At 40.1% G+C, this 12,925-nt stretch overlaps 1 protein-coding gene across 1 annotated transcript; it reads right to left on the bottom strand.

Moving 5' to 3' along the window:
* Positions 1–1,308: 1,308 nt before the first annotated feature.
* Positions 1,309–7,147, bottom strand: LOC137102329 (CD209 antigen-like protein C). Its single transcript, XM_067481750.1, has 7 exons — positions 7,024–7,147; positions 6,643–6,753; positions 4,886–4,984; positions 4,663–4,740; positions 4,057–4,199; positions 2,606–2,724; positions 1,309–1,778 (listed from the first exon to the last, which is right to left on the bottom strand). The coding sequence occupies exons 1-7, from the start codon at positions 7,145–7,147 to the stop codon at positions 1,640–1,642; spliced, it is 813 nt and encodes a 270-aa protein (XP_067337851.1). The 3' UTR covers positions 1,309–1,639.
* Positions 7,148–12,925: the final 5,778 nt, after the last annotated feature.

The following is a 12,925-nucleotide window of genomic DNA, read 5'->3' as shown; positions in this document are numbered from 1 at the left end:
ATGGCTCTGTAGCTAACCTCCCTGGACGTGTCACCTCGCACTATCCGTCACCATCTGAATGAAAAGGGACGCTATGGTAGGAGACGGAGGAGGAATCCACTGCTGACACAAAGACATAAAAAAGCAAGACTGGAGTTTGACAGAACTTATGTTACGAAACCACAATCCTTCTGGGAGAATGTGGACAGATGAGACAAAAGTAGAGCTTTTTGGTAAAGGACATCAAGACACTGTTTACAGAAAAAGAAATGAGCCCTTCAAAGAAAAGAACATAGTCCCCACAGTCAAACATGGTGGAGGTTCAAAGATGTTTAGTTGCTTTGCTGCCTTGACTGTGTGAATAGTGTCATGAAATCTGATGATCACCAAAGAATTTTGGGGCCAGTGTCAGAAGCTGCGTCTCCTCCAGAGGTCATGGGTCTTCCAGCAGGACAATGACCTGAAACACACTTCAGAAAGCCCCCAGAAATGGTTCCAATGGTGCTGGAGAGTTCTGACATGGCGAGCAATGAGTCCAGATCTGAATCCCATAAAAAACTGTTCGTTTGCTGAGTCTCTTATTCTGGTAATAACATGTGATCATATCATTTACAGTTCACCTGGCAGAAATGGTTTTGCTCATGTTCTAAGCACATTTGTGCAGGTATCTCCCTTTAATCTTATATTACATTAGATACTTCATTCATGGTTCTGTTAGTGTCACTTCTACTGAGCAACTCTGCTTTTTTCACATGAACACACTCTGGAAACCCAGGCTTCACAGAACCAGCTGATAACCAGCTTTGATACTGCTCATCCAGGACAGACATAGTCAGGATCCAGTGAAGCTCTGTTTTTTCGGACATTTGTCTGTCTCCTGCTATTCTCCATCTGTCCACCAGATGTCCTCAGACTTCCATCTCTTCAGTCACCTGACTCTCCTCCCAGATCCACCTGTGTTCCCTCCTTCCTACACACCTGTTCCCACTTCCCTCATCAGCTCCTCTGCATAGAAACCAGCCTGGTTTCCACCATCATTTGGTTGAACACATCTCATTGTGTTTCTGTTTGTGCTGTGGATTCATGTTCTTACGTCCTGACTCATATTTATATCTATATATAGATGTGATCTTTTAAAACATCTTAAATTCCTCATGTTGATGTATTTTCATTTTCTTATTCCTGTAGCCAGTTTGTTTTTACTGACTGCACATTGAATACAAGAGGGACTAATTATTAGACTGTATTTGGTCGTAAATATCAGTTTGATTATGTGGAAACTAATTCACATCAAAGTCGACAACATTTCTTTGTGTAATATTTCTCGAGTTTATTATGTTTCTCCCCTATACATGGTAAAATTTAACAATAGAAACGTGGATTAAAACATATTTATTTGTCAGAACAATGGAGAAAAATAGCAGTTTAGTGAGACTACAGAGTTAGTAAGTCCACATGTAGTTGTTGTGTGGACGACTTCCAACCCCACTACTCTGTCTGCACCATAGAGCACAGAGGGACAATATCTATGGAATAAAGAGGATTGAACATGTGACACAGAATGAACAAGTCAACAAATGTGAGATGACTCTGAGGATCAGGAAGAACATTTCAGAGTTTGACAAACAGCTTCATCCCAACACTACACACCTCTCTGTCATCAGAGGAAGCAGCAAATCTTCTTCTCACAAATCCAATTTCTTTTATAATCATAATCATGTTCACTTCTCCATCTTCCTTGTTGATCACAGCATGATGCAAAATAACCAGTGGGATGTTTCTCTCCTGTCGCCCAGAAGCTGTCAAAAAAATAAAACCTTGTTTTTGACTTTGATAAATTCATGATTATTTTCACTTTCAAATAAACTTAAATCTCATTTTATTGATTTGAAATAGTGTCATGTTACTAACTATGTAGGGGATTTGCTGACACCACAAGGATCATGGGGATAAGTCTGATCCCAGATGTGAACTGAAACCTGGATCCAGGACTCTGAGATCTCCTCCATTCATTCCAATCAAAGTTAGTGACTCTGCTCAGACTCCAGCAGCATTTAGTGTCTTCCTGCTCTGATTCCTGCTTTTTAAAGCCACTGCACATGTTCAGTAGTGTTTCTCTCTCTGAGCCCAGTCACTGTCTGTTAGACTTTTCACTTTGTCAACAGGTTTCCTCACATCACTTTCAGCTTTGTCTCTGAGGAAAAGACAGCAGCAGAATCCATCCCTGGGACTAATGATCATATTCAGCTTTTTCCTTCATCTGTTCTTCACTTTCTAAAGAGCAGAGAAGAGGCAGCTGCTCCTTCATGCTGAGATCAAGTTCAAGAAAGTTTGAGTCTAAATGTTGAAGCTAGTTTTTCTTCCTCCATGTTTGTTCTGTGTGAGGATACAGAGAGCAGCACACACATTCAATCCTCTGAACTGTGACCAGAGCTTTGAACCATGTTTCAATCCTGACTCATTGTTACTGCAGCTCATCACAGACTGGAGATGAAGAGAGTTCATAGAAAGATTTTTCAAGAGAGATTTGGATCATTTTGTCAATGTCCTACATTTTAACACATGATCCTATTAGCTCCTAAAAATGACTCTGATGTCACTGTATTAGAAAGAAAATGTGTCTCACGTTTCTGTCAGTTGTGATCCATCCAACCATTCCCATTGATATTTGTTCTCTGTCTCTGACCATTGTGTCCATAGACCAATCCAGGACTCTTCATGCTGATTCAGCTCGGTGACAAAGTCCTAACAGAAAGTCAATAATCAGTTTTTCTTTCATCATTCAGTTTTTCTGTTCTAGTAACATCATCATGTGACTCTGTGTGAAGGAACATTTGAATCTGTTACAACTTGGAGGAAAAGAAAAGTTGTAACAAACATTGTTTGAATGGAACTAAAGTTCATATTTTCTATGAGCAGAATGTATTTGTTGTGTTTCAATAACATGTAACTGTTTATTTTACATTTCATTGTTCATGCAGAAGCTTTTTGAATCATTCACATCTTCTTCTTTTGTTCATTTAACTGAGATCAGGGCTCCTGGTTATAGTTCATCAAAATTCTCCCATATTCATGTGACTTTTCATTGTCTATAAAAACTGACAGCAGGTCAGAAACAAATACACACACACACACACACAAACACACACACACACACACACACACACACACACACACACACACATACAATTACACACACACACACACACACATACAATTACACACACACACACACACACATACAATTACACACACACACACACACACATACAATTACACACACACACACACACACACACACACACACACACACACACACATACAATTATACACACACACACACACACACACACATACAATTATACACACACACACACACACACACACACACATACAATTATACACACACACACACACACACACACACACACATACAATTATACACACACACACACACACACACACACACATACAATTATACACACACACACACACACACACACATACAATTATACACACACACACACACACACACACACATACAATTATACACACACACACACACACACACACACATACAATTATACACACACACACACACACACACACATACAATTATACACACACACACACACACATACAATTATACACACACACACACACAATTATACACACACACACACATACAATTATACACACACACACACACAATTATACACACACACACACATACAATTATACACACACACACACACACACACACACACACACACACACATACAATTATACACACACACACACACACACAATTATACACACACACACACACACACAATTATACACACACACACACACAATTATACACACACACACACACACACACACACACACAATTATACACACACACACACACACACACACAAATACACATACAATTATACACACACACACACAAACACACATATATATATATATACACACACAGACACACACACACACACACACACACATTAACACACACACAATAACACACACACACACACACACACACACACACACACACACACACACACTCACTTGTTCCTCTTTGCTGTTGATAATCACCAGATCTGATTCTCTCTTCACACAGTCTTTTCTGCTCTCAAGCCAACTTTTCTTCTCAGTGGATTTAAAGTAACAACTGGATCCAAATCTCTTCCATCCTTCAGGACACAACTTCCCTTAATGTCAAACAAATGTTTAAAGACAGATTTCATGTCATTCAGTATCAGAATGATGATGATCTGTAGTGTCACTGTGTAAAATAAGATCTTAATCTGCTGCTTTTCTCTTTCAGCTTCAGTTTAGAAAGAAGTTAAAACTCAGATTTTTAAGTGATGATCTGCAACAGAAATATCCACATAGAAAAATGTTCAACAAAATGAAACAACTCTAACTGAACATAAAGGCAGATTTAAGTCATATCATGGAAATTACTTTAATCCTGCTTTTTGGTTTTAGTTTTTAAAATTTTCTCACTTGAAATTTTGTCTTTCAGCTGCTTTATTTCATCCTGTAACTGACTGTTGGTGACTGACGTGTCTTAAAAACAACATACAACAATATGAATCCTGTTATGTCTCAACGTAACATGAAGGTGAATCTTGTGTATAATGATATTTGGTAATTATTTCAAAATCTTACGTGACATTTTGTCCTGGAGCTCATTGTAGCTTTTGGTCAGGTTGTCAATCCTGGATTGAAGATCTTTTTCTTTGGTGACTGAATGAAATGATGAGAAACACAAAACCAAAGAAACAATGAGTCTCTGTAACTGAGTATTGTTGACTGCTGTCTTTGTATTAGAACAGTAGAAAAACACTATGAGAACATAGAAACATTGTGAAGTTGGATCCTGAAGTTTTACCCTGGAGCTGCTTGATGAGATGCTGTGACTGATTGGAACTGTGACTCACGTTGTTGAGTTTCTTCTCCAGATTATTTTTCTCCAAAGTCACTAAAATATCTGGAGGGAAAAACCAAATCCAAACAAATCAAAACCATGAAATCATTATGTTTTAAATACAGCATATTGAAGTTTCCTGAGCACGTTAAAGTGTCACTGTCACACTTAATAACACTAGTAACCTGTTGAAGCCACTGTTCTTTAACCTGCTGTGATAAACTCACTCAGGGAGTCGTGACTAGAGCCAACAAAGAACCAACACAAATGTCTGTAACGTTAAATACTTGTTTTTAAAGGATTTCAACTTCACCAAGTGCAGTGACTTTGAACAGTAGCAGAAATCACTTTATTTCTGCTGTTGTCACAAAGTAGATGTTGTTCTGTGAACATGTTGTTGTGTTGTGAACATTTTACTGAGAAATTCAGTATCAACCTATTTCCAACCTGCCAAATCCACTAATTAACTACATGAGCACATGACATTATTAGAAAACATGTAGCACTTTAAATTATGGGACAAAATGTCAATATTTACTTTTGCTTTGTTGAATTGTGATTTTTTATTGTTTTTTCCTAAAAACTCTGAAAACACTTTGTGTCCCATGTAGGTTCCTGCAGCACCTTCATTCATATGTGGAAACTGCCCTCTAGCATCTCACTTTTGGAACAAAGTATATTCACATTTACATATTTTATTTAGCAGACTTTTATCCAAAGTGACTTACAAGTGAGGAACAAAGCAGCAGAAAAGTCAAGGTGAAAACGTTAAGTGCAATGAGATGAAGTGTTGATTGGAAAAGTGTTTTTCCTTTTTTAAAGTGGAAATGTTCTTCAGCAGAGCGTAGTAGGTGGGAGGGATTGTAGACCTGGATGATATGAGCAGAGCAGTGAGTTGGGTTGTATATTCAGAAAGGTAGGATCTGATCTTTTGGATGTTGTAGAGGACAAATCTGCTGCCCTAGAGACAGAGGAGATGTCAGTAAAAGTCAGTCTGTTGTTTATGATGATCCTCAGATTTCTGGCAGACTTAGTGGGGACAATCATTGAAGACCCAATGTTGATGCTGATGTTGTTTGAAGGTCTGGCTTGGAAGACTAGAACTTCTGTCTTGCTGATGTTGAGATGAAGATGTCTTTCTCTTATTCAAGCAAAAATGACAGAGAGACAGGCAGAAATGTGATATGAGACAGTGGAGTCCTCAGTAGAAAGGACAGGAAGAGCTGTGTGTCGTCAGCATAGCAATGATAAGAAAAACCAATGTGAGTGGATGATAGAACCCAGGGATGTAGTATAGATGGAAAGAGGACCCTGCAGCACATCGATGGAGACGTATAGTAACCAAGTTCTAACAGCTTGAGCTTTAGGTGGTCACGACTACATCCTGTGTTTCTTTGAAATGATTGGTCGTCTGTAGGTTTTTCAAAGCCTGTTTACTGATGGAAAAGCCACTAAGAAGATGGAATCCACTGGATTTGAATTCTCCTCACAAGCTGACAAATGGTTGGTGCTTGGAGAGCAGCCCAGCAGCTGTGGACAGTCTTTAATAATCCTATGGTTTAGGACACTGTGTGTGATGAGCCCAGAGCTGATCAGGACTAAATGATTAACAAGTTCAACAACATTCATTTGTAAGAAACATGTTTCTAACATCATTTCTAGGAGACAAAGTTGCTACGAAGAAAATAAAACCTTCAACATTATGGAATAAAAGTCCTCACAGCGTGTGATGATCCCAGCCAGAATCAGAAGATACAGAACTTGCAGAGACACTGTAAAAACTCTGAAACTGCTGTTTCTAAAAGCTGGAAGCTTCTTCTCACTGGGTGGTTCTACAGACACAAAATACACAGAGGATATATTTTATTCAACTTTATTGAGGGACTTTAATGAACTACAGTATGGAGGGTTTTTACTTTAATTAACTCCAACTGTTGTGGTGAACAAAGATTTTTAAACTCCTGCTGTATTAAATGACTCCTGATGACAAGATAATGACATCACCAACTGTTACAGGAACTTTGTTCTTTAACAGTGAGACTGAAGCTGTAAACGTTATTTGAGTTCCCACAATAATAGTGAACATAATTACTCAAACTCACCAGCTTCTTGTGACCCAAACTTGTCCTGATCTCCATCCTCCATCACCTCCACCTCCATGTTTTCTCTCTCTCCTCTGATATATTTCACCCTCAGATCAGACTCGGTTTGAATTTCTGTCGACATGTTGATGAACTAAAAAGCTAAAAACTAAGTGAATTTCTTTGTGACCAGTCTTCACTGTCTGTTTCCGTCCGAGTCAGGCAGCTTTGAACAGAGAGCATCAAGGAAGTAGCAGCCAGACAAACCACAACCACTGACACTTTAAAAACATTTGTGTTTGATATAAATCTTTATTTTTGTGTTGTAAATATAATTGAATGACTATTTCTGAATTTTATTTGGAAAACTTGTAATAATATTGAGAAACACAGCTCATGCTCATATGTTTAAATGTTTCCTGGTCATCGTACTAAGATATAAGGTTCATTAGCAGAACTGTGTGCCTGCATATCATTAGCATATAATTATAGGTGTAAAAAGCTGACATCCTGTGTCAGATCAAACTAAATATAAACAAGAAGTGTTTCTGACAGGAAATGTGATGTGTGAACTGTTGCTGCAGTTTGAACTTATTATTCTGTTCAAAGTCCACAAATCTAAGTTTTAAATAAATGTAAAAATTACAGCTTAAAACATGGACAGAGCAAGTGGTGCAACGGCTCACAAAGGTCATGAAGGAGAGAACTGGACCTACTCTGACCAATACAATAAAATACAGCTTTATTTATCCCACTCAGTTAGTTTGGAGCTGTTGCACACACACACATACTATTAAACCATCTCATAGTTTGTAAGAATGACAGGACAGATCACTGTGAACTATCTGTATGTGAGTGAATGAAACACCTCGATGCCCCAATGGCACCTGTTCAGATTCCTTTGCTAGGATGTGATCAGGTGAACAGTAGTGATGATCCATGTGATATCAAAGTTTCAGTGCTTGTGTGGAGCAGAAGGAGAGTTTCCAGCTTTTGTTGTGTCCTTGATCATAATGTGATCAATGAAAAATGAGGCCTCGCTTCATTTGTTTTGTGCTTCGGTTGGTTCAAGTAACAGCTTGTTCCAGTGTCTGCAGTTTATTGTTAAAGACGTATTTTCAGACAATTTTCTCAAAGAGAAACCATCTCAAATGAATCTAAACACTGTAAATATGTTTTTATATCTAAAAGAAAATGAGTAACTAATCTTGAATATTCTGTAATATTTCACATAAGCACTTATGTTTATAATAACAGAACATTCCATATTCAACATTATACTCTTGTTAACATAATACATGTCAATTTGGACACTTACACACCCATTTTCCATTTACATAATGTTTACAATAAGTGACATGTATTTATCTTAGAGTAATGTTGAATATGAACGGTTCCAATTGTACAGCTATTCACCCATTCCACTTTTATTTGGGTATTAACTGGGTTTCTTCTGTAATTGAAATATCCTATGTTCAGAATGGTTATTTAACGCATCTTTCTCCCTTTCTCTGTGTTTTAAGTGGACGAGACAGGTGTCAGTCATTTGTGTTGGACAATTAGTGATGCTTAGGACGAGCTAACAAGTTTAGGTGAGTGGGAAAATCAAAGAACGTAGCAGGAGGGAAGAGACAAAAATACAATATCCATGTTTGGTAAAGTTCCAGTAATGTTGTTGGTTCACTAAACTTCTGAATGTTTCTGTATCTGTATTTTATAAAGTATGGGAGCAGTAGGAGCTGTTTGCTGTCTCTACATTCACTTCATAGACTCTAAGGCCTTCACCACGCTGTGGACTGTAGTTAGCTTAGCTCCTTCATGCTAGCATGGTGAATGTGGGAGACACGTATTACACCAAGCTACTGAGTGAGGACGGTAACTACATCTGACACTGGGAGATTCTGGACACTTGCTGCTTAGAGAAAGACGTTCATTAGTGTTTGTGGGTGTTTGCATCGTGAGCTTCGGACGCTGCCACACACTGCTGCAGTGAAGTGCTCAGGACCTGCTGCTGCTCTAGGAGTCTGCTAAATGTCCATACACGTGGACAGCCTCAGGACATGTCTCTCTCCACTGCACCGCTTGGACACGGCGGGACAGAGAGTTTGAAAAACTGTTGCAAACAGTTCCAAGAGACCAACATGGAGGCCAACGGTATTGTACCATTGTACTGGTTATGAATCCCAGGTATTCAAACTTTTTTCTTCTTTTTACCAATTGAAGGGGAAATTTGAAGGTGGGTAACATCTGACATCAAATACATTTCTACACACTTACATTACCTGGTGCTTTACCTTCATCATAATTGGTGCTGTTTGCTGCAAATAATTTACACACTTGATGTCAGTAGGGTATAATGAGCTTTTCAAAGATGCTTCATGAAATGACATAAATGAAGCTTCATTATGGAATTTGAAATGTATTTTAAACAGCTTCAGATTCACAGTTAATCACAAAAATGACATTATTGTCAATGTAACATAATGAACTTCTCACCAAACAGATGAAGATAATTAGATAAAAAGAAGATCCACAGTGAGCTGAGGTGCAAGTACTGGGGCAGGAGGCCGGTACTAAACTCAGGGCTATGCAGCTGGAGAACCAGAGGCATAAGATGTCTGTTCCATCTGTGGTTATGTGGAATGTTAATTCACTGTGCAAGAAGACTGATGATCTGGCAGCTGCAGTGAAAAACTAGAGGATTAACAAGGACTGTAGTCTGCTGCTTCACAGAGACGTGGTTAACCAGCAACACTCCAGATGATAAGTGGAGGGAGACCACAGTATGTCAAACTGAGGGAGTTCACCTCTGGGACTGTGGTCAGCAAAAAGGGGGCACCACAGGGGACTGTGCTCTTTCCTGTCCTGTTCACCCTGTACACATCAGACTTTGGCTACAAATCCAAGTTATGTCCCATGTGAATGACACAGCCATTGTAGAGTTTATCAGGAGGGGGGGGTACAGGAGCCCGGTGAAAGACTTTGTGCTATGGTGCAGCTCAAACCATCTGTAGCTGAACAGCTTCAAGACTACGGACATGCTTGTGGATTTCCAGAGACCCAGGACCCCTACAACTGATCTCCGTTGAGGGGGTCAGTGTGGAGTTGGTCAGGACCTTCAACTACCTGGGATTCCAGTTGGATGACAGACTGGACTGGAGAGCAAACACTGATGCCCTCTACAGGAAAGGACAGACTCTTCTTTCCAAGGAGCCTGGTGTCTTTCAGAGATCTGAAATCTTCTTCCGATGTTCTACCAGACTGTGGTAGCCAGTGTTCTCTTCCGTGATGTGGTTCACTGAAGAGGCAGCATTAGGAAGAGGGATGCTGCACGGCTGGACAGGTTGGTGAGTGGCTCTGAGCTGGGAACGGAACAGGAGCCTCTTACATCATTGGCTGAGAGAAGGACCCTCAAACTCTTGACCATCACACTAACCACACTTTGCCACTGAAACGCTTCTCTGCCTGGTCATGACGCTGTGTAGACTGCTGTAGACTGCTGTCCCGGTCCTGTTCCTTTTGTCCCCCAAGCCATCAGTTTAATTCCGCTCAGTACCAAAATCCAGGGTGCAACAACACAGTCAGCAGTGTCCACCATCATTGTGCTGTGTTTCATTGGCTTTGTTGCCCTCTTGACCTTTATTAGTCTCATCATGTTCACTTTTATACTGAGCTAACTTAGGTTTATTGGCTTAGTAAAAACGTGGACTGTTACTGTTCATTACTATTTATATTCATATTTTATTTTGCGTATTTGAGCATTTTAAGCTGCGTAAGTTAGTGGATGCTTTAAATTTCCCTCAGGATCAATAAAGTACAAATCTAGAAACAACCAATCATAGCAGTTTATCTTACGATATATGGACAGGACGATGATCCCAGCTGCCATCAGAAGACACAGCACTGCTAGACACAGAGCAGCTCCTCTGAAAGACTTTGTGTGGACTGGAGGATGATTCTGAGTCTGTGGTCCTACAGAGACAAAACAACATGGAAGCTGGTTGTTACTGATCAGCTTTAATCATGGCAGTTTACCCACAAGCATCGTGGTTCAGGTCTGTGGTTGTGGTGGCATCTGTTCAAAATGTCACATCAACACTAGAGATCAGTAATCTGACAGATTATCATGTTCGTGTTGCAGTTGACCCCAGAACTGTACAACTGAACAGTCACTTTACACCTCCCACTTCTTCCTGTTGAGTGTTTGTTCCACTCTGTGCTAAAACTCTTTAGCAGAGCTGATGCTTCTACAGATCTGACAACTGAATAAATGTTAAACTGTGACCAGTAGGACTGAAGCCAAAAACTGAACACATTCTGCGACAAAACCCCTGAAAATGAGTTTTCTACAGAAACCTGTGTTAGTTTACATGTAGTCAGCAGAAGAGCATCCAACTAACTGAACACACATTTTGCAGCTGTTTCCTACAAACTGTACATGTAGGATATAGATACACAGAGAACAGTGATGGGCTGCAGGTTCTGAATGGAGGTGTTACGCCCCAGTCTAGGGGGTAGGGGTGCAACATACAAAGATAAATTAGGCTGTTCCCTCTCCGGTCCCCAAACCAAAATCCAGGATCGAGATGTTCCAACAGAATGATATTTGTTTTAAACGAAAGAAGTGTCAAACAAAACATGACACTACAACTCAGGGTGAACCAAGGCCAACATAATAAACAAAATTAGCTATTTCCCACAGAAAGTGCCAGCTATCCTGATAGAAATAAACAGCGAACAGGTGCTGCTGCCAAAAAAAAAAAACCCCGCTGGCTGTTGGGAACCGTACTTTTAAAACTCCAGGAAGTGTAGGATGGACCAATCAGCTTCCGGTACTGCCCCCCAATCCGGCCAATCAGGCAGGGCACCTATAAGAACAACAAAATAAAAACAACACATATGGCCAGGGCCGTAACCCCCCCCCCCTAAAAAAACAGACACCCCATCCAAAATGTCTGATATTTAGGAACAGGTCGACACACGTGATAAGGCATCAGCAACAACATTTTCTGTTCCTTTTTTATGATGGATTTCGAGATTAAAATCTTGCACGGGTTTTACATTCATGCTAAGAACACAAGAGGGTTGCGATCAGTAAATACAGCAACTGGTAATGAGCTGGAGCCAACATAAACCTCAAAGTGTTGGAGGGCTTCCTTTTCAATTGTGGTGTATTTTAACTGATGTTGGTCCAATTTCTTGGAGAAGTAACAGATGGGATGATCAACCCCCTGCCCATCCTCTTGCAGCAGCACTGCACCGGCAGCACTGGCACTGGCATCTACCTCCAGTTTAAAGGGGCAGGCAAATTTAGGTGCTGCTAAAACAGGTGTGCTGCACAGGAGAGCGAATGACCGAATGAAAAGCATTTTCACACGAAGACGACCAGGCAAAAGGTCTGGTAACACTAGTGAGACTGGTGAGGGGAGCAATAATATCAGCAAAGTTTCTGCAGAATCCTCTATAGTACCCAGCCATGCCGAGGAAACGGCGGAGTTCACGTCTGGTTTTAGGTATAGGGTTATCCAAGATGGTTTATCCTTTCACCTGACCTTGGCCCACTTCCTTCCCTAAATATGTCACTGTGGCTCTACCAAAGTCACATTTGGACAGATTCAAGGTAAGGAAAGCTTCCGTTAGTTGTGCAAATATTGTTTTTAATGTTTCCATGTGCTCAGGACATGTACTTGAATATGCCACAATATCATCTTGATATGTCTCACAGTGGTTAACATCAGCAAGGACAAGGTGCATCAAGCGTTGAAACGTAGCAGGTGCATTTCTAAGACCAAATGTCATGACTGTGTACTGTAAGGAACTATCGGGGGTGACGAAAGCAGAAATTCCAGAAGCACGTGGAGTTAAAGGAACTTTCCAATATCCTTTCAACAGGTCCAGCTTCGTAACAAACTTAGTGGAACCA

Source organism: Channa argus, chromosome 1, assembly GCF_033026475.1.
Source record: "Channa argus isolate prfri chromosome 1, Channa argus male v1.0, whole genome shotgun sequence".
Classification (NCBI taxonomy): domain Eukaryota; kingdom Metazoa; phylum Chordata; class Actinopteri; order Anabantiformes; family Channidae; genus Channa; species Channa argus.
Note: the sequence above shows the minus strand (reverse complement) of the source record. Positions and strands in the feature narration are given on the sequence as shown.

Coding starts and splice junctions, on each gene's coding strand:
- LOC137102329 (XM_067481750.1), bottom strand. CDS start 7,147: ATGTCGACAGAAATTCAAACCGAGTCTGATCTGAGGGTGAAATATATC. Junction 4,985..6,642: donor GGCTGGGATCATCACACGCT/GTGAGGACTTTT, acceptor TTTTCCCTCCAG/ATATTTTAGTGACTTTGGAG. Junction 2,725..4,056: donor TCAACAGCAAAGAGGAACAA/GTGAGTGTGTGT, acceptor ACTTTCTGTTAG/GACTTTGTCACCGAGCTGAA.